Genomic DNA, 23729 nt, shown 5'->3' on the forward strand with positions numbered 1-23729 from the left:
TAGACATTATTCAACAGCCTTGTCACAACTTATTTTCTCTAATTTAAATAAGATGGATGGTTTTGTTAAACCTGCCTGCGGAAATACACCGACAACTATAAAAATATTTGTTTGTAGTTTATTTTACATATTTTGTATTAATTAAGATAAAAATTATGCAAAATGAAAAAAATCAAATTAATGTTGATGATTACGTATAGTTTATTGAATAAATATAGTAGATGTATTTGCACTCAGGGTATTAATAAAATTTGAAATTCAGATTTGCCTTTTAAATTTACACTTCTGATGTAGTTTCTAAAACACTCGCTTCTAGTTTTTGTTTTGACTTTTTTCTCCTTCTCTTCGACTGGTTGCTAATTGTATTTTCCCGAGTATCTTCATCAGATAATGGAAATTTGCTTTCTCTCTCTTTTAAAATTCTTTGCTTTCTGCTTTGTCTAGTTTCCCGAGTAATACTTGAGGAATCAGATCTTGTATCATCAAGGGTACTTAAATTTGTTTCAGTTATACTAGAATTAGCTTCTTTAACTTCATCACCAAACAGATCAAAGATAACGGTATTTGGGTCATTACGTTTTGGACTTCTTCCTGTTATCGTACTATCACTTTGATTGTCATTTTCTATTGCCTGCCTCTTCTTTTTTTCAACTTTTTCTTTTATTAATGTAGTCTCCTCTCTAATTATTGATTCACCAACTTTTAAGCTATCACTCATTTGATACTTGGAACCGCTTGATTGGTCAATGTTTCCCCCTTCAATCAAACGCGACTCGTCTCCGCTCGATATTCCATTATAACTTCTCCTGTCAACATCTAATCCTTTAATAAATTCCTCTTTTTCTTTAATCTCTTCATCTAAGCTGTCTTCTGACGGCGCAATCTGTTCATCAATACGACTTGAAATTTTTCTTATCACAATCTTCCTACCTTTATCATCTTTCACGAGTTTCGTTTCCATTACATCGTCTTTAGTTATACTGTCATCTGACATTGCTAACATATCCTCTAATTTACTTGATTGCCTGGATTTCAATTTTTTTGTTTTTACTACAACAGGATTTTTCTTGGATTCTATATCACCATTTACCGCATCCGTTTTTATTGTATTCATATTTGTTATTTTGTTTGGGTGATCACTATTTGTTACTTTATTTGAATTAGGTTCTACAAACACTCTTTCCTTTCGTTCGGTCCCTTCTAAATCTTTCAGATGTGATTTTCGCTTCTTTCGTTTCCGTTTGGTCGGCTCACATGAGCAAGAATCTTCTGTTAAGATGCCCTCTTTCTTCAGTAATCTTCGGCTGGTTTTGTGTTCTTCTACGATGATACCTTGTGCATCTAAGAGCAGATCATAAGTAAGAGACCCAAACCTAGTGCGCATATATTGATTACTAGGAGTTTCCGTAGTCAAGCCGGCCGCTAGAAGAAACTGGCAATTCATTTCTTCAACAAACACTGATCGAACTTCTTTATCGCCATCTGATACTTCATCGGAGGGTTTCATTTCTGAAATAAGATATATCATAGTTCTTATATGTTATTAATGAAGCAGAACACATCACTGAAGGTTAAACATGTAAAGTGACGTCCCAGTCAGCTCCGAACATTTAACGGACAGAGGCTGTTTGAGGCGGACAGGGAACTTACTGTAATGCTATAGGGTCCGAAGTGCAGTGAGGTATTTATTATTTTATACCACACTTTACTTCAACATAATTGAAAAGATTCAACGAGGAAAGAAATAATATTGCTTAAAAACAGAATGTCTAGTAAAATGTACTGCAATTTTTCTAGCTAGCTTGTATAATGCGTGTTTTGTAATATCTTCCTCGCGGAAATACACCATTAGATTTTAGCGGTCCGAGAAATGGGACGATAGTGGCTTATCAGGAGGTGATTATAATTTTTGTGGACTGCTGACATCATAAATATCATATCTTTAAAGGGCCTATGACATTTATATAAATATAGAACGAACAAATCTATGTAAGTGATAATGTACTTGAAGAATTCATTTATGTAGGATCAGGGGCTAAAACTGTGGTCTAAACTTTTTTTAATGTAAATTTTTCAATTCTATACATCATTACTACGTAACAGTATAGATGTACCTGCTTGTGTCAGTAAAAGTTGTCTTCTACTACTTTTTGGAGAACAGAGCACATACAAAACACATATACTCCAGTAAGTGGCCAGATTCTCAGCTACTGTGTTTTTACTTGGGTTAACCAATACCTTCCCTGTATATAAGCTAGCATTGAAGCTCTGAAATTCGATGTCAACGCTCTGGATTGTGATATGCTGTACTTTATTCCTGCCGGCAAGTTTCATGAAACGTACCTCTAGGCCGCCAGCATCTGAAAAATAAATGCAGTATAGATTAAATATCAAGCTCGAATTTATTTCTGCTTTGAGGCGTGGACAGTAATTTGCACTTTCCAGAACTGTCCACGAACAGGCTCAATCAAACCGAGTGTGCAACAGTTTCAACTTTGTTGTTTTGTCTTTTAAGGATTCCGTTTTTCTCTATCTTACATTATTTAGTAAGTTGCTGTCCACACAGTCGGTGACATTTAACGGTAAATTAGTTCAATACCACATGATGTATTGTTGTTTCCTTTTATAAACATTCAAAGTTGGCTATGATGTTAATATGTTGGTCTCTCAAATAAAGATAGTTATCACACTGTTCTGTTGGCAGACAAGTACTTTTCGTATATCCTGGACCATAATGGACAAGAATCTCTAACTAATTGTTTCAAACATCCCATCCCATCAAATACATGCACGTTGAGTAAGAAGAGGATATTGTGTGTTTCTGTAAATGTTTATGTATATTTAGTACATTTCAGCCCTTTTATTTGACTATGAAACACAGCTATTCATAACGTTTTATGTTTCAATCAAAATACTTCCCATGTTAACTGACATTGACAACCATTGAAAGCAGCTTGGAAATCATACTATGTATATAATTCACTGCATAATAATAACATGATTTAGAACATCCTATGTATGTCAGGAGTTATTTTTATGACATCATATGCTTTGTTACCTTGACTCCATCGTGCTATACAGAGTCCCCAGTCGCCACTATGGTTTCTTATTAACATAGCACGTTCACCTAACTCTGGATCAAATGCCGTTGTGATGTCTTGTAGCTCAACCTACAAATTTAAATAGCATATTATATACTCATGGCGATTTGTTTCATGCAATAATTTTGCTGTTATGCATGAAGCATTACGAATGTTATTCTACATGTACATTAAAGTCGCATCTGACAATGCAAAAACGGTCGACAATAATGATTTCGTAAAACTGTAATACATTTAATAAGATTCATGCTTGCAAATTGTCGTTCTAAAATAGAATACATTTCTATGTAATGCTCATGATGAAGTGTCCGTAAAAGACGCTAGGACATTTTTGTGGACATTTTCTTTTGTATATTTATATTTCTTCCGACAAAATTGTTAAACTGGAACCTAGTTTTAATTTTAATATGCGGTATAACTTCAAGTCTTCACTTGTACGAGACAATATATGCTTTAATGGAAAAATTTTAAGATACGAGCGGCTATCCGAGGAGAACAAGCATATTCTATATAATTCAGGATCTCATTTCAAGTCAAAGTTAGGAAAGTTAGGGAACTGACAGCGCAAACAGATGAACTGTTCTACTATATTAACCATTCCAGATAGTTTCATACTATAAACTCATATTGATAACATCATCATAATTTTAACTTTAAATATTATGGGATTTTTCTTCGTGTTTTTACTTCGTCGTTAGAGCTATAATTATATGAATTACCTGTGATGGGTATGGAAGCTGTGACGATCCAATAAGATGTGACGTAGCAACGAGCCTCTTTTTATAAATGATCTCCACAGCAGAATGGAGAAGCTCTGGTATATGCATGACACAACACCGGAAACTTTCATTGTTTTCATGATTCAACAGTCTGAAAAATGTCAGTTTAAATAGTTCTATAACTTAGACAAATAATCATTAATCTTAGAAATCAGCATGGAAGGTTGCCGTTGGTCATCATCAGTATTGTTTGTTAAAGAAAATTTGGGCAATAAATATAAGCATGATATGTTTTGTCTTGATAATAATTATAAGAATACGTACATGTGTGTAGCTGTGTAGCAGGAATGCTCCTGACTACGGAAACTTTCCGGTAATCCCTCGTGCCCCCAAACCGCGCACAATTCCTTTTTAGAGAGCTTTTTAAGCACGAAATCTGATTTTTGTAATGTTAAATCACATAACAATGGTTGAGGTTTATCTACGGCACCATCTAGCACTAATTTTATCACCTCTGAACCGTCTTCAGATATCAGGTCAACATTCAGACTTACGGAGCGTTCCATTGGTTTCATCTTATCTATCTCTCGTCTGACATTGACTGTAGCACTCGCTATTTCTCTTTCGTCACTCATGCACCACATTTTAATTGTTCTTGATAAAACAACTTTAAGTTCTTTGTGTTCAACTGTATTAAATGGAAACGATGTTGAAAACCCCCACATTTGTTTATTACCACTCAAATATAACATTTCCTTCAAAATGCCTCCTTTCCGTTGCACAAGATAAAGTCTCAGATTGAGATGTTGATGTTTCCGTCTTACGGAAACGTTTTGAAGGTCAGCATGGGAGAGATATATTCTATATACAATTACACAACAATCTGTAAGATCCTCTATGGTCATCTGCACAATTTCTTTCTGAGTTTCATTCGATCGGAGTTTAGTACCTGGTTGAACAAGTTCTTCAGTAGATACACGTTTCCATAGTTCGTTTGTTTTTTCCCGCGCCAATAAAAATTTATCACTTATTACTGCTGGCTTGATTTTTATCGTATTGTCCAAAATTTGTCCACATATACGCATCAAATCGTTCGCATAAGAGATTGGGTGACACATATGTGTATACCACATGAGCAAAATATCAACAGAAGGCGTTAAAAATTCGTTCGGTTCCAACTTCTTTAAGCACAAAAACTGCTTATATCTCTTCTCTGCATTTTCTAAATATTTCTTGTCCCGGAAATGAGGTAAAGCTACTTGGTAGCAAAAATGCATATGTGCCTCTGCTAAACTCACTAAATCGACCGACAGTTTTGATGATTCTTCAAAATTTATCTGTCCTTTGTTCCTCTTAGGTCTTACGTACTCATCATTTCGAATGATATTGAAACCTTCTTTAGGATATGTTTCATACCAAATTTCGATGGCTTTGTTTGTACCTGGAATTAACCTTGATTCAGCTTTAAATCGATGATCGAGTGTAGTTTTGAACATTTTGCGACAATCTCTTCTATATGCCAGTGGTTGAAGCATATGCATATACCAGAACCAATGGATATCTACTGGCGGTACCATCTCTACAGACTGGTTGTCGTTGACAAGGGGTAACCATAATTGCTCATACCTTTTCACGGCATGTTTGAGTGCATCGCCTTTTAGGATCTTTTCAAAGTTATCGACCTTGTCAAGGAAGCATAGATGTAAATAAGCAGACTGTACAAGGTCGGTGGAAAACTCAACGTCCGTCCAGTCCATCTTTAATTAGTTCTGGAATGTAAATTGTGATATTACATATTTTTGTATGATCTTTTGCTGCAACTTTTGCTTTTGAGAGAAGTAATTTGTATTCGTTTTCGTTTTCTAGATTATTATATAACTTCTGCTTCTTTAATATGTAATGTTGTAGTACTTATTTTTGAGACCATCTAAACATGGGTCATTGAATCCTTAATAAAAGTTAGGTATTTAACAAGAACGTGATTTTATTAGGATGGCAGTTTGTATTTTTATGAATAACTTTATGAATAACGGTTGTAAACGTTCATCGGTATACTAGTAAGTTTAAATATATGCCGATATGAAGCATTGAAAAGAATATATAATATCGCAATTAATATAAAAGATATTGTAAATAACAACTAACTAACCATCATTTTCATTTAATCGATAGATAGCAAAGACTACATTTTTTTAAAACACCTGATTAAATCAAACAAAAATCAGTCGCCTTACACCTCATGAGCGTACTAAATAGAAGTCGAAGTATACGTGCTAACTCTTTATTTTTTACGAATGCAGTGAAGATGCAGTAATGTAAGATTGATATTTTTTTTGTTGAAATGACGAAATGTAGCAAGTGTCATAATTGTTCCTATGAAGATGCTAAATGGTTAGGATTATTCAACGCCAACATATATAATACCCCAATAATAATACAATAGTACAATAATAATAATAATAATAATACGCCCCAATATAATACATTCACAAGGTTAGCTTTTAAAAAAGCTAGTAGCGACTCGCTTCGTAATTTTATTCCAGGGGTGTGTTTAAATATGGGCGGTTTAAATGTAAAAATGACAGTTCTGTACCTGAAGAGACTTCAGCGAACATCAAAATAAAAGTGACATATAAAGTTACGGAAGCCAGTTCTCTCAGTTTAACAAAGGGGAATATGAGTATATATGAAGATGCATGTAAACAGATAGAATGAAGTCCCTATGTCTATGCACATTTACTATATGGCCTGTTGACCTTGACCAAAAAATGTTAGATAGGTAGAATTCATAAAGATGTATCTTTATACAAAGTTAAGTTGTAATATGTTATTTAGTATTGGAATGAGTGACAGACACAAGTCCTATACAGGAATATATTACTGAAGAACTCTCTTGGGTGTGGGCGAATTTAGATTCATGGGGCATGATTATTTGATTTGTACAAGTTCTCAAGTCTTGTAAATCCCGGTCAAAATAGACCTGGAGAGACCGGAAGCGACCGGACCGGAGAATAGTATATCCCAGTAAATACATACACAAAATACCGGAAAGGATAAAATTACCGGAAAAAAAGAAAAAGAAAATATGCACAGCACCAGATGTACACTTATGTTAATTAACCAATTAATTGTTAATTATTTAACTTACTACAGAGAAAACAGGTGAAATCGCGAAATCAAAAGTCAGTGTAAATATGATTTATTGAAAAGAATTCATGAAAACAAATATTTTATCATCATTATCATCTTTGCGCTCAAAGCAATACTTGTTCCTTTTTAAAAATGGCGTGAAAATTGAAGGTTTTTTGACGTTATGTAAGATCAAATTTGATTGGCTTAATTATTTTGGATTCCAGCCCAGACAGATAAATTTTGTAGAAAGCTGGAAGCCAAGCTTAGATTAAATTTTTGGATGGATTCGGAGTTTTAGGTTGTTTTTAAGTAAAATCCTACCGTAATACCGGCTCGCCGTGGCGAGCCGGCATAATTTTTCAAATACTAGTAGAGTTGATCTATTGCATGAATACACGAAGATAGCGAATATTGGAAATAAATTATTCCGAGATCCTGTAACTCAATTTTGTATGGTAATCTGATGCTCAAGTGAAGTTTTGTCAATATTGTGCGTTCAAAAAAGGTATTATTTGTGAAAGATATTACCGAATTTACATTACATGTAAATAAAGTGAGGTTATAAGAAATCTATTTTCGATAAAGTCTAAGAAATGAATGTATAGATTTTAAGATTACTTGTAATGTAAATAAACATTTGCAGTCTTTTCTAAAATGGAAATTGTTTAAGAGGAATAATTATATACATACACAAATTTCACTTAAGTATTGTTACATCCTTGTATAACGATTATAGAGCATGTATGGTTTTAGAGCATTTTAGCCGCTCAACACTTCTGAATATGTGTTTATTTGTTAAAAAGTAGCAGAATGTTAACGAAGAAGTATTTTGACTTCCATACAGAATACAAAATTCTTATATTATGACTAAATGCAAAAAAGAAACAAAAGAAAAATATCGTTCAAATAATTATTCTATGAGTGCCTTTTTGGGAAATATAAAACTTAAAAAAATTACTAAAAATGAAAAAAAAGAAGAATTTCTGAGGTATAACGTGCCTTTAAAGAAGGAAACAATATTCCGTCTTTTGTAAGTTACTATGGTAATATAGCATTTACAATTTTATATCGTTTCTATCAATAAAAACAAAAAGAAATAAAATTATCAAATTTTAATTTGAATGGAGGTATATTAATTAATTATTTTCAAAAAATTAATTATGATAAAATTTTCAAGGTTACATGTATTTTCACCTCATATATTTTTTATTGATTATATTTCATACCTTGGATTTACTGAACCCATATTAAATCAGAATGGATTTGTCAATCGATGTGCGCTTAAATCTGAATTAGGTAAATAATATTCTCGATTAAAAAAAATACATCCGCTTACAGTGTTTTTAAGTCAGAGCTAAATTTTTATTGTTAAATGTAAAGAAATAAACGCGAAAACTACGGTAATCTTTATCAGTTTATTGATTGATAAGTTGATTAGCAGGTTCGTTAATTTTATTCGATATGCCTACTGCATACATATGTACTCATGTGTCGAACAAACAGTTTAAATTTATTGAAATCTTTTTGAGCATATACAGCATTAAAAAGTTGTGTTTTTTGGGTGACGAGTATAAATATAAATTTATGTAAAAAATCATTGAAAGTCATTAGTTGCCTTTGTTTCATTATGTCACAATTATACGAGTTATCATTGGAAATGTCTTCAAAGCTGATTTATTTCTTATTACAATAACATTGGCATACTGAAATTTATAATCAATTTTTTTAGGAGAATATATTCTAAATAACCAAAAGAAGTTTTTAATGGCATGCATACATACTGATAATCAAGTTGTATGCAAGTATTTGTAGCCCCTACATTTAACAACAGTTACTAACCACCTCTATCTAACTTAAAAGCTTAAACTGCGTATTATTTCATTCATAATTAAATAAACCAGTCGTGCAAGAAATAAACAATATATACACAACAAAATCTTACCTATTTTACAAGGTACACTCCATTTTCCTGCGTTGACAACTAAGTATGTAAATAAACCGTCAATATTGATAATACGGCTATAGCTTTTACATAGCTATTTATAGCTTTTCTATACAGAGCGAGTTAAAGTACATGCCAATAAAATCGATCAACGTTAATCTTCAATCTGAAAGTCGATCCTTTGTGTTCTGAAGTTCTGTTATTCAAAGCATTAATTTTTAATGAAGATTTATTTTGCTTTAACTTAATACAAAAGATTTGCCATTATTATTATTATTATTATTATTATTATTCCGAAAGTTTCTATATCTTTAATAAGTGGTGATAGCATTGCTGAAACAACTGTAGATATTACGATGCAAAAAAAAAAAATAAACAAAAATAAAAAGATAAATAGGAAGTTCGTCGTTTTGTCATTGCCTTTACTAATGAACTAGTTAAGACGGCAAAACGACTGTCCAAATGAAAACGTAGCAACATCACTAGTCGTTTTTTGCGCTACCATCCCCACACGGAAAATAGTGAATAGTCTTAATTCATTGGAGGGTGTGACCATTACATAAATACTGCAAGATATAGTAATGATAAATGTATGGGAATGATATAAATAAAATGATACTATGATACTAGACCTGTTATGCTTAAATTCAATGAAATGCTGAATCATACAATAGAAGTATACTTTTAATGTAAGAGAAGCGATGTCTCATAGAAATACCTTAGATATAGTATATGCAACAAAATATATAAAGAATCCACCCAATATATTGATTTGAAAGGGACATATTTAGATCATAAAATTGTTTATACTTGTATGACGTTGAATTATTGTGCAAGTAAAAAATAAAGTATCTAATATTCGAATACTAAGATCATATTCAACTGATTTGTAGTTATATATAGTGTTTCAAAGTGGCCATGTTAGTTAAAGCAAATTTTAAAGCCAGTGCATCAAAAAATTGATGTTTTAATTTGACCGGCTTGTCAATGTTTAAAAATAGAGCCAAAGGCTAATCACTTCAGTAATATAATTTACACATCGCCCGACACATGTATTTATCCGTTTGCCCGAATTGTTGTAGTTTGTAATGATATCGAATTATCTTTCAAGATTGCTTTTATTTACTGCCCCGTCACATTAAATGAGAAGATTTTATTTTAAACTATATTTTCATTAATACAGTGAGGGCCGTCGACGGGCATAATATGGTCCGTGTCACGACAAAACCAACATAGTGCGTTTGCGACCAGCATGGATCCAGACCAGCCTGCGCATCCGCGCAGTCTGATCAGGATCCATGCTGTTCGCTATCAGTTTCTCTACTTGCAATAGGGTTTGTAAGCGAACAACATGGATCCTGATCAGACTGCGCAGATGCGCAGGCTGGTCTGGATCCATGCTGGTCTCAAACCCATTATGTTGGTTTTGTCATGACGCGGCTCAATTATGTAGAATGAAGTGCAGAAGAAATTAACATACTATTATCTGCTGCTATTGAGAGCGCTGTATATGGAAGAAAATACACAAAAACATAATGAGAATAATTTATTTCAACCTATTCTTACAATATGCACCTGAACAAATCACTTATAAATAATCATAAAACAACTTCAACATTCATATTATCACAATATTACTTTGATATCAATTACCAATAATCAATTCTAAATAGTGAATTACAGTGCATTGTAAAACGGAAAAGAAGACAATTACGGCCAGACCAAAGTTTAAAATAATTTTAGGAAAGCCATTTGATACAGTATAAGTATCATTCTAAGTGGATTAATACTAGATATAGACAAGAATATTAATGTAAAGTAAGAGACAATGAAATGATCTTCTTTAGTTCTTAAAAGATTTATTTTTGATGTTCTGTTTCAGTTTTTTTCAAATACATATATTTTAAACCGAGATATTTAACCGATGTATTAATTAAGTTAAGTTAAAGTCATATGCATATAGATATTTCATGTTTGAATTCAGTTCTAAATCTTTCTCATAAAGCTGCAATGATGAGATGAGGGTAACAAACCAGCAATTACAAATTTCTCCACAAGTGGGCAGCAGCCCTGATCCGTTGTCTTCCCCCAGCCGAGGATAGAGCCCGCGACCCCCGGATTATAAATATGATGCGCTCAACATTCAGAACAAAATACAAGTAGCGTGTAACCCTTATACCGACATTTCTACATCAAATAAATACAAATATTATAAGCGGCCACCTCACTTTTTAGTTTGCTATCATGCACATGTACACGCACAAACGCTTCACGCACGTACATGTTAACATCTCTATTGAAAACACGTTCTGATTAAAAAAATTCTTATAATTAAAATTTTGCAGACATTTTTATGTGATAAATTGGAAAAAATCTTTTTATCACTTAATGCGGTTTTGTCACAAACCACAGTAATTTTCTGAAATAAAAATAAAGTTGTACATTTCTCTTCATGTACAACGAAGAAAACTAACGATCTTTTCTGTGATCTTTGTACAAACCAATCATCAAAACATTATGCTGGTTGTCAGACACGATAAATGATTTTTATGTATGAATAAATATATCTATGTTACATATATCTGCTAAAATTAAATAGTTTCCTAAAATATCTGAAGATTCAATAATGCGTAACTTTTTAAAACATATTTTATAATTAATTAAGTTCGTTTATTAGTCGTTCAAAAATACAGAAAAAAAGATATATGGATGAATAAAATTTTGTCTCATCTTATAATGCAACAGTTTGTTAATAATCTATAACTTTTCTACACATTTATTTAAGTGAATACTAAATACACGACAAAGTAGCGACAAGTAAAGTATACAAGACACGTGACGACAAGTATCAATTTTCGTTCATATTATAAGATTTCAACCGTTAAATTTTTCTATACTGAATATTTTCACTTAACATTTAACATATTGTCTTATTACATGAATACGTGTTTAGACCTCTTGCACTAACGTCTTATCAACCTTTTCAGATATTATAAAAAAATATACATATCTAAATTCTTCAATATAAGACACTGTTAACTTTTTTTGATATAGTGATTGACACATTTGTAAACTTAATTCAACCACGTTTTATGGATGCCATTTATTTGGTGGATTAACAAATTGATTACAATTATCAGAGGCACAACAGAATTCACAGTCAAACCGGTTCGTGTAGATAAAAGCCTGGTCGAAACTTGTGCACTTGTCGTCGGAGGAGTATCTCTCAAACCATCCTTTCTGACAGTCAGCTCTCGTTCCACATCTGTAATTGACATACATAATTCCTCAAGAAAATGTACACCGTATCACTGTATACTAAACTCTTAACTAAACTTAACATGTAAGTATACTTAACTGTATACTAACCATGTAAGTATACTCAACTGCGTACTAACCTTGTAAGTATGTGTACATGTACACTAAACTGTACATTAACCATGTAAGTAAACTTACCTTTATACTCAATCTAATACGTAAGTAAACTAAACATGTAAGTATACTTAACTGTACACTCACCATGTAAGTATACTAACTTTTTACTCACTTTAACATGTAAGTATACTGACCTTGTAAGTAAACTAAACTGTACACTAACCATGTAAGTATAATAAACTTTAAACTTATTTTAACATGTAAGAATATTTACGATGTAAGTGTACTAAATTGAAAACTAAACTTGTAAGTATACGAAATTGCTTTCTGTAAGTCAAACTATGTATAACTGTCTATCTCCTAATACACGTCAAATTGTTTTAATTTATATGTTTTCAATATTCTATCATTACTGTAAAAAATAAGTCTGTTCTTATTATATCTCACGTTGACATATACAATACAATACAATACAATATCTTTATTGCTTCATAAGCCACCAGCCAAAAACAAAACCTAGTTTACAAGTAATTTGTTTGCTTATGTACAAAACAGTGTAAAAGTATTATGGTAATAGTACTATGTTTTAGTCAAATACAGTAATACATGTATATCATCGAAATTCACTGCAATCTCAATAGAGAAAATATATATATGTTTATTGATATGTTTAAACAAGATGATGCACTAAGTACAAATCTGAATAAATTATCAGTTCTATTCTGTTCTGTTAAATATAAGCGACAATGTATGTTTTATGTCGTTTGTTTGTGCACCTCTTTTTTCAATTGATTCAGATTTTTTTTGTATATTGCACGGGATGAACACAGTACAATGAACTTAGTTTCCTATCAGATGATGAATATATGTATTCAAGTATTATAAATCTTAAAAGATTTTACAATAAATCATAATTATTTTTAGTAAATGTATGTCAAGACAAATATTTATACACACAATTTTGTTGTTAAAATACTTATAAAATGTTACATACTTCATTTCAACAAGTCTTGATGCATTCTGGAAGTTTGTGAGTGTATTTATACAATACTGTTTCTCAAGCGGACAATCTGCTGGAAAATTCACCTTTTCACATATTTGAGGTGGTCCTTGACACAGGAAACAGCTTCCTAAATCAGTGAACAAATTAATTAAAGTGACCGAAATTAGATAACAATAAAACAGCTCGCAGTAGGTTGATCACAATTATTGTCATACATATATGTCACATGCAAAATCCCTTCTCATGATTGACAAAAAACAAACAAACAAAAAAGCATTTAGTTTCAAGTACATAGTGTATAAACGTTTGGCTTAAAGTGAAATCTTACATTTAACCAAAATATAAACGTTTGTTTCATGCAAATTTATAGAACAAAACTAAGAAAAACAGAATTAAAGTTTTAAAGTTGTATCAATTCCGGAAATTTATTTAACCAAGTCTGTCAAATAACGCTGTGTGTCCGGCAACACAATTTCAGCTACAAGCAAAATATTTCAATTCTCGTTTTTAAAAAATATAAATCAGCAAAATAACATTAATTTCAATTTTTTTACAGGATAAGAATTTACTAACGTTGCATACAAAAAAGTACAAAATTAAATACATATTTGAAATTGCTTTTTATTGACAAAATGAAGCATTTGGTAATGCTCCGTACAAGAGTTGGTGCTCCCACAAGAGCCGGTTCAACCGGGTGATGCTCCCTGAATAGGTCTTGGACACAGAGAAGAAGTTTCTTGTTGATATATATTGTAGAGTTAATATCCCAGACGAAAATGAGAAAAGGTAATTACTTTAAAATTAGGCAATGCAGAGCTATGGTTCGTGTGCACTACACTTGTATTTAATGACATTCATCTACCTACAAAATTTCTTGTAGATACCTCCTGTAAATTCAGAGTTATGTCCCGGATAAGAAAATGGGACGAACGGACAGAAGGACGCACATCCGGCCGGACGGATAAAGCGGCGACTATATGCTCTCCCTTCGTGGAGCATAAAAGGATAAACTTGTAGATTCCATTTGGTTGGAGATAATATGAGTTATACACGTACCCCTGGACCTTCATAAGCATTAGTAAATTCACAGCACTATAAGTATTAAACTTACTGATAATTGAAAGACAGAAAAAATAACATCACTACATTGAACAATTATAAAAAAGCAAAAAATGATGCCCAAGCATTTTGTTAAAATAGAAAGAACGAAAATCGTTCGACATATTGTTTCATGATAAAGTGACTTACTCGGCACGGTTGGTAGAGGTGTTGTTGTTGTAGGTGGGCCGGTTGTAGTCGTTGTTGGTACTAAAATGTAGGAAACATAAAAATTCCTTTTTTTTTCTTTTTAATCTGAATGTGATTAAGCTCAGGAATATTACAATCATATTACGGATTATGCACACTGAGATAGTGATATCAGTGTATTAATGAATTGACTTAGATGCCACCCAGAACATCAAAACAAAAGACATCGTTGAATTTATTTTCAAGTTAAAATAATCTGAAACTCACATGATCTGCTAGTACATTGAGCAAAATGAAAAGCAAAGCAAAGCACGGAAATGTTTCGGGTGACATCTAATTCACTTCATTTAATTATGAAAATAATAATATAAAATATGCAGTACAAAAAAGCCAAATTTTAAGAAAATTTTCTTATTGCATATGAATTTTTTATCAAAAAGATATCTAGTCAGCTTTTTTGTTTACTTTATAAAGATATATTCCAAACATGAAATATGCTATAAAAAGAACATGGGCTTTACTTACCTCTATAAAAGATGATCTAGTGTTAAGATTACAAAGAATAATAGACGTCACCCGAAACATTTAACGACTATGATGCTAGGTTTTGTAAAAGCAAAGCCAGAAAACTTATACAAGGTTTGTGTAACAAGAAAAATTCCCGACCACCATCGAAATTTCAAAAAATCTGTTCATGAAACTGGTAACAAACAAAAGTTGATTCTTTCAAAATTAGACAAATAGGAAAACTAAAACGAATGTATAGCGTGCATATGTTAGCGTTTCGTGTTTAAACAAGTCTGTTAACTTGTTGAACGTGTGTTTTTGATATGTCCACATTTAAGGTATGACCCCACTAATGGGCACTATAAGGAACAGTAAAACTGACAACATAGGCCATTTTTTGAAGGACACCTGTATGTAAAATTTAAAAAAAAATACCTTTCAGACATTTTTCTGAATTTAAGCCTGTCTATGAGAACGTGTCTTTTTCAGAAACAATATGCTATAATAGCATGATTAAAATGTGTTCCTACCGATTATTGTAAAGAAATAGAAGGGAAATGATTCAATGTTTCTACTCTAGATATTTGAAATATTTATAAATTTTTTACCTTATCCTACAAATTTTAAACACTTTTTCGACCATTTCCTACTTAGAGAGCCTATTCGAGATCACCTTAATATTTTCTTAAATAAGGGATAATTAATAAGTTTGTAAAATTAAAAAAATAAGTAAACTGGTTAATTTTGTCAAATATTAAATATTTCTACCATTTAGTTTTGACTTTAAAATATTTTGAAAATATCAGGTACCATATTTGTTAAGATGTACCTTAGAGATACATAAATAATGCTGAAAAAAGGGGACAAAAGTTGACCCTTCTGAGCTTTCAACCCACGTCCCTCGGTTTTAGCCTATTTGAGTACCCTTCAAAGCGGATGTTGTGCATAGGGAGCGTGGGGGCGTGGGGGTCATACCTTAAGTTCGAGTATTCTATTCAAAGGCTGGGCTGACTGGCAAAGGCAATACACCTTCAATTACAGAATGATGGTTTAGGATTAAAGACTTGTTCGCTTTATTTAAAGAAAAGTTATCTCTTCGTGGCATGTGAAGGTGGCAAGTCGTTCACTTACGATGAATGCTATGGTATTGGCGATGCAATCATTTGTGCGTAGAAGGGAATATACTGTCAAATTAATATAAGTTATTGTAAAAATTGTAAATATTTTTCAGCTTTTATCAAATATGTGATGTCTTTAAGTCTCGGACATTTTTGTTTTAAAGTAGTCGATATTTGATGAATGACATTAATATATCTTGAAAAATCGTTAGAAGACCTCCCGAGCATATATCTTAGATAATGTGAATGAACTTTCTTAAATTCAATTGCTATAGTGACTCTCTATCGGTATCTATCGGTATCTATAAACGATGAATTCCATACTACATATGAAAAATACAGAAGACTGCCAAAGTAAATGAACAAATAATAGATGGACTCTGTCTACATTTTAGGGAGAAAAAAACTTTTTCGATCCAAATACAGTTTTAAATTTGTTTTCTTTAAGAAAAAAACATTCACAGTTCCATCATCAACTTTATTAACACATTCGGAACATATATTAATTTGAAATATAAGTCAGGAGAATATAGATAATGTACATGAAGAAGTAGCTAGTCCAAAATCCAGGCTACATGAGAACCAACCGATGTGTTTCCTGTAATCATACATAATAAATATACTAATCACACATGTTAGCAGACGAGAAATTCTGAGATAAATTATTATAATAATTTATGATTGTAAATGTTTGCTGGTTAAGATAATGTATTTTAAAAGCAGAAATGCATATGTATCACATTTATGTAGTAAGCGCTGGTATTGGTAAAAGCTGGAAAAAGAGGGCAACAAGGTGATGCAACATTATTATTAAATATCAAGCCGTAAGCTATACAATTTTAGAAAAGTCGTTTAAAAGTTTAATAACTACATATTTGCTGATCCTTTGGACATGTTCGATTTAAACCCAATGAGCATATTCTGAATGAATTAGCTAAAGAGAAACAATGACACGTGGCAAATTTTCAGCTTTTATGGCTCCTGACAAGATGATTCTTAAAGGTTTTAGCTATGTAAGTGTAGGTTAAAGAAGGATCTCCGGGCAGGGGCCAATTTTGACAAACTTAGTAAATAAGTTTCAAATATCAGGCCTCTAGATAATACAGTTTCTAAACTATGAATCAAGAGCTTTGCCTTACATAAAAGGAGACCGATTTTAAAGCTGCATCCCGTCAAATGAGTCAAACAATTTCAAGAAAATCAACGAAAAATACACTTAGATTTTAAAGGAACTCCACTGAGGTTTATACGCCTAAAACATAACGTTCTAGTTTTTCACATAGATAAATATGAGCACTTTAAACAGAACTATAAATTAAATATAACTAAGACATATACGAGAAATACATTGAAAATCGTATTTTTGTGCTATTCTAAGTCCGATTTGATTGAAAAGCGTTTAAACGCTTTTCAATTTTGGGTCATTTTTCACTATAATAATAATTATTCTGGAAAAACGGAGCGAGCTAATGATCTGACATTTTGCACCTAAGTTATTAGTGTTGTGCGGCCGAAAAATGATAAAATTCTTTTACAAAAAAAAATGAATAAATATGCATAATGATTTTCTTTTAAACACAAAAATTTATAAATATAATCATTTTCTTAAAGGTCATATTTTCAAAACATTGTGTGAAATTTCAAAATATGTTAAGTTACAGGTACTATATGTTTTAACAATAGAATGTCAAATTTATAATTATGTAACCGGAAGAATAAATGTGGCTTTTCCTTCCTTGTCCAATCAATGGTGCTAAAAAAAAGTGTTATTATATTTAGGTGATAAATGTCAATTTAGCCGTCTGCTTCCTCTTAATAAAGTTGTTAAAAAAACCTTATTACTGATAAAATGTCCATTGTTATAAAATCATATGTTGCTATTTTACATTATTTTGTATTGAAAACCTGATTGGTTATTTTGTTATTTAAGAAACAAAAGATGTTAAAATTTTATTGGTCAGTTTAAAACGAAACCATTTTTAGAAAAATATTGTAAAGATAGAGAAATCGAACAGTTAGATTTTGGATTTCCAAGTGATAACATAGTATTGTGGCTTTCCACTAGAAATAATTGTTACTGTTTTTAATATTAATTTGTAAACATCAGGATAACCTGTGTATATGTTATATAGTATCTGTGGTATTCCACTAAGAAAGAAACATTAAAATATAAAACGGAACATTGTGTTGCGATTAAAACCATCTTCAGAAGAACTACAAAATCAGCGCATAACACGTGGCGGAAATCAGTGTCTTTCCCAACCTCTCAATTTAGCAAGCGAGACTACGAATTCAAATTCCCAAAGAAGAACAACAATGAGTTTCACATATGAAATGCCATTCAGAAGTGAAAAATCATGTGGACAATGTGGACTTTATCATAATAACAGACAGGAGAAGTGTTGTGCAAAAATGGCAAGATGCAACAAATGTAATAGAATTGGACATTTTGCACGAGTTTGTCTACGTCCAGCAGTAAGACAAAAGTCAAACCAATCAAAACTACGCGACCAGGAACGCATGACAACTTTCATCAGACGCAAGACAGCTGAATACACATTTCCATTTTACATGAAGACGATGCCTACTTTAAGAAGAACCAACAAACAATTCTGTAAGTAATATTTCAACAGCAGAATTTCAGAAGTTGAAATCTTTGACCGATTCAAAATGACTAAAACTATTAACAGTTTAAAAAAAGCAGAAAATATGGCCCTTGTTTTTAAAAAATCAAAGAACTTAAGGATTTTAATGAGAAAAATACAGGATGAGGCTTCCCCTAAAAGAAATTAGAAAATAAGTCAACTTAAAGAAAACATTTTTAACAAAAAAACAACTCGCTAAAGGAAACAATTAGGACTGACTCTTCAAAACTAGAGATAATGGACAAACTTATATTTAGAATTTAAGAAAACTTAATGACGATTACGAACAGCTGAGACTGAACACAACCAGAAAGCTTATGAAAATAGAAAATGATAGAATCAAGGAAAAACGACCAAAATAGATGACCTTTAAAAATGAAAACCACAACTTGAGAGACGAGATTGCTCATTTGAAAGAACAAAACTAAATATCTATGTCGAAAAAGAGGAAACAGAAAATCAAGATCTTTCAAGTACATGCGAAACTGGGTTCCCACATGAATGGAGAGGTCAATATCATCATGGAAGACAACAAGGACAGAGGGGGCAATACAACAGAAATAGACATCATTAAAACTGTGTTGTTTACAATAAGACAGTGATTAGGATATTTATTATTAGTGAATGGTACTTACGCTTTTCAGCAAAATCGGTGCTTTATATTCACGATATATGTCTGTAACTGAATATCTTACGTAAACATTATTCTAATTTAATGATATTTATTTTTGTTATATACATATTTATGCTCCATTTCACAGGAGTGAAATAGTCTTAAAGGAGGGAGAAGTGTTGTGCGGCCGAAAAATGATAAAATTCTTTTACAAAAAAAAAATGAATAAATATGCATGATGATTTTCTTTTAAACACAAAAATTTATAAATATAATCATTTTCTTAAAGGTCATATTTTCAAAACATTGTGTGAAATTTCAAATATGTTAAGTTACAGGTACTATATGTTTTAACAATAGATGTCAAATTTATAATTATGTAACCGGAAGAATAAATGTGGCTTTTCCTCCTTGTCCAATCAATGGTGCTAAAAGTGTTATTATATTTAGGTGATAATGTCAATTTAGCCGTCTGCTCTTAATAAGTTGTTAAACCTTATTACTGATAAAATGTCCATTGTTATAAATCATATGTTGCTATTTTACATTATTTTGTATTGAAACCTGATTGGTTATTTTGTTATTTAAGAAACAAAGATGTTAAAATTTTATTGGTCAGTTTAAAACGAAACCATTTTTAGAAATATTGTAAAGATAGAGAAATCGAACAGTTAGATTTTGGATTTCCAAGTGATAACATAGTATTGTGGCTTTCCACTAGAAATAATTGTTACTGTTTTTAATATTAATTTGTAAACATCAGGATAACCTGTGTATATGTTATATAGTATCTGTGGTATTCCACTAAGAAAGAAACATTAAAATATAAAACGGAACATTGTGTTGCGATTAAAACCATCTTCAGAAGAACTACAAAATCAGCGCATAACATTAGTATAGATTTACATCAAATGGAGTAATAAATTCAAAATATTAATTCCAGTCCCGTCATGTCAAAAAACCTCAGTGGAGTCCCTGAATTGTAAACATATTTTACAATTCAAGTAATAATTGACATGTTTCATGCAGTGAATAACTATATCACTATGTTCCTACTGCGCGTTTAATGCATTTTTGTATACTTTGACATTTATTTGGTAATTAACATGGATTAAAAGTTCTGGTTGCAACGTGTAAATTACTTTCTTTGTTCTCTTGAAAATTACTAACGTTTTAAAATGTTTTCAAATTTATATTACAAATAGCATGTATCTGTTTGCATGCGTCTTTTACGCAAGGGCATAGTTTGTAAAGCACTACAGCTGTGATATACAGCCATACCAAATAAAAATATGGGAATTTGCGTTTAAGACAAAATTATCATTTACATATTTTGCTGTCGGTTGTCAAGGCAACGAGAACTGTGTGAAATTAAATTATTTGAATAACAGTAACACATATTTCATACAAGAAGCATCCCTGGCTAGTTTCAACAAACTTTTCCCGATGTTTGAGTGAAACAATTATGAACGGGAGAAGATGGACAACAGACAGACCTCGATACTAAACACTGATTATAAGCACTATGTACCCAAGTAAGCTAAAAGCACGCTGAAAATTATTTATGCACATTTATTTAACCGTTTTAAGAAGTATGTAAAATTTCTTTTTTAACAAAAGTCTGGAACAAAATATAAACGAAAGTGTTTTTGTGTGTTAACTATATTTAACAAAACATGTCAATATATATTTTACTATTTTTTAAGAAATGCTTTGACATTTTCAGCACAAGATACAAACTGTATTTAATACAGACGCCGTCAGATATGTTTAACTATTAGCCTTATGGCGGCAACAAATCGTACCCAGGCCACCAATGTAGATCAATATCAGCTGTGATGTCTGATCATGATATGCATTGTTCTCTCCATATAAATCATGACATGTCATGGCCAGATTGAAGGATGGACACGTCTATTTAAGATATTTAGCGTTGTAAATGTTAATATGAAAGGTCGACAAAAGAATAATATCATTATACATGGTTATATTAAGACTGACGTAAAGTTGTCTGCACAAGGTACCTGGAAATTGCACTACTTATATTATAACTGTTAATAGTTTCTTGTTTTTGATTACGTTTTAGGATACAGCAAAAAGAGATAAGAAAATAAAACTTACAAGCGCAAGAGTTGTCACTGCATGACTGGGTATCATCATAAGGCCCTGTGCAGTTCTTGCCTACTGGCGCGTCGGGCGGGGTAAACTCGCACGTGCGATTCCTCGTCTGCTGGCCACCGCCACATGTAACCGAGCATTTCGACCATTTCCCCCACTCCGTGAAAACACCGTCAACTAAATTTATATATATATATACTTACATAAAATGCAATATTCTGCTATGATTAAAGACAATAGAAATGAAAATAAGAACCGATAATCATCAATTTATAATTCGTAGCTATGTTTCTAAATATTATACACCGCAAGCACTGACGACATTTCAGTAAAAGGAATTGAAAGATATAAAAATCAAGTCACATCAAATATTACGGATTTTTGCAAACAATTCAGGAGGATATAGCATGACAGCATGTAGACATGTGAAATAGTTGTACAAACATCACACTCAACCTGCTATCACATTTAGTGATATTTGGATTTCATCCAATAAATGATAAAAAAACGAACCTTCGCATGCGTCAGTACCACATGTCGTCTGTTCTATAGATTGCCCTTTACAATAATCACCCTGCGGCACGTGCTGCTGGAAGTGACATTCTCGATGACGCCTCTCTGTACCCCCTCCGCACGAGGCTGTACAGGCTGTCCACGTAGACCACGTCAGCCATACACCATCAACTATTTCAAAATATAGAACTTCTAATATCATTTCAGTACTTTCCTAAGGGGGAAATAACTCCTTTATATACTCGTACACATTGTTGTTTCTCTCATCTTGAGCGACCATATTCTCACTTGTATACGCTCTCAGATTTATCCATCCTTACACTCAAAGTAACCTTAATATAAGTTTCAACTAGAAATATTGGCTTAACTGTTTAAAAACATTAATTGTTACATTACTGAAAAAGAATGGTCATTTCGATTGTAATTCATACAGACATATTTGCCAGACTTGCTAAAAACTTGTCTATCACCGCTTGGATTTATGTACCGCAAGAGACGCTGGCTGGAGGTGAGTTTGCTATTAAAATTAAGTTTATCATACCAAAAAAGAAAATTCATGATTCAAAACAACGTTATATCTTTGGAATGAAAAATATTACCATATATACTTAAGTAATAGATACATGAACACTTAAAAAACGTTACTTTATGACAAGTTTCATTAATCTAAAAAGAACTGGGTTATTTTTGTTCGTTTTATTTTATAGTTTACATTTATTGAACACCAGTTTAACCTTTAGCTATTGCCGTTCTTTCGCGTTCAACTTTTCATCTGTTAATGTCATGGATTTAAAGAAAAATTAAAATATAAATAAATCGGTGAAATATTTATAATTTTGTCAGATGGTATCCTATCAACAATAATTCAAAACAATATAAGGGACTTAAGCATTTTATTGCCAATTGAAGCGTTAATCAGGGATACATACCTGCACAAGCAAGGTTGCTGCAAGCCTGGGTCATATTTTCTCCTCCAACTGGACAATCTAGACCAACCGGTCTATCTGGGTCATACACGCACGTGCGTGTCCTAAGCTCGTCTCCATTACCGCAACTGACGGAACACGCTGACCACCCACCCCAAGGACCCCATGTTGCATCAACTAATAAAAACATTAAACCGATTGTCACAAGAGCATCAGTTATCACATGTGTCGTCTCATGATAGCCAATTGCATGCTGCAGCTACAGTGTAGCAGGGGACACAAAATCATTATCAGGCCAAAACACATTTAATAAGAGAGGTCCACGTTCATCTAAAACGTTTTATTACTTTTATTTTGGTTTATTTTCCTTGATATATTTTATCTGTGTTAAATAAATAAACTTTTCAAATCTATTTTCCAAAAGGCCATATAATAGTTCATCTCAAATTAAACTGAACTGTTAAATAAAACTTGAGGACTGAGAAATATAAGATGGGTTACATTGGGAATAATTCCTCAAAACTCATATTATGATAACTTACACGTAACCAAAAAAAAGTAAATACCTGCACAAAGAGTGTTGTTTTTATTTTCATCTCCACATGTTTTAGAATCGGAGGTATCTCCCGTGCAGTTTTTGCCATGAGGAGCACCGGGTATAGGGAAAGCACAAATTCTTTTCCTCATTTGAGTGCCTCCGTCTCCACAGGTTACTGAGCATGCGCCCCAATTGGTCCACGATGACCATACACCATCAACTAATAAGGAA

General features: G+C 32.0%; 2 protein-coding genes across 2 annotated transcripts in view; both read right to left on the reverse strand.

Moving 5' to 3' along the window:
- Window positions 1–104: 104 nt before the first annotated feature.
- LOC132738000 (uncharacterized) lies at window positions 105–8984 on the reverse strand. The gene is made up of 6 exons (XM_060725415.1): window positions 8895–8984; window positions 4145–5589; window positions 3821–3971; window positions 3059–3170; window positions 2115–2360; window positions 105–1509 (listed from the first exon to the last, which is right to left on the reverse strand). Exons 2-6 carry the CDS (start codon window positions 5575–5577, stop codon window positions 278–280), a joined length of 3174 nt encoding a protein of 1057 aa, XP_060581398.1. The 5' UTR covers window positions 5578–5589; window positions 8895–8984; the 3' UTR covers window positions 105–277.
- Window positions 8985–11982: 2998 nt separating this feature from the next.
- Window positions 11983–23729, reverse strand: part of LOC132737999 (SCO-spondin-like) — a gene marked incomplete at its 5' end in the record, with an annotated part of 31421 nt that continues 19674 nt past the window's right edge. Inside the window, 7 exon segments of the mRNA XM_060725413.1 lie at window positions 11983–12159; window positions 13264–13399; window positions 14521–14580; window positions 21525–21698; window positions 22035–22205; window positions 22964–23137; window positions 23527–23718. Of these exon segments, the coding sequence (XP_060581396.1) occupies window positions 11985–12159; window positions 13264–13399; window positions 14521–14580; window positions 21525–21698; window positions 22035–22205; window positions 22964–23137; window positions 23527–23718 (1082 nt within the window).

Source organism: Ruditapes philippinarum, unplaced genomic scaffold (genome assembly GCF_026571515.1).
Source record: "Ruditapes philippinarum isolate M1 unplaced genomic scaffold, ASM2657151v2 ctg3523_1_1_1_1, whole genome shotgun sequence".
NCBI lineage: Eukaryota > Metazoa > Mollusca > Bivalvia > Venerida > Veneridae > Ruditapes > Ruditapes philippinarum.

Bases quoted from the DNA above. Each gene is read 5' to 3' on its own strand.
- LOC132738000 (XM_060725415.1), bottom strand. From the start codon at position 5,577: ATGGACTGGACGGACGTTGAGTTTTCCACCGACCTTGTACAGTCTGCT. The intron at 2,361-3,058 runs GTAACAAAGCAT...TTTATTTTTCAG, and splicing joins TATAGCACGATGGAGTCAAG to ATGCTGGCGGCCTAGAGGTA. The intron at 1,510-2,114 runs GTACATCTATAC...ATCTTATTTCAG, and splicing joins ACTTTTACTGACACAAGCAG to AAATGAAACCCTCCGATGAA.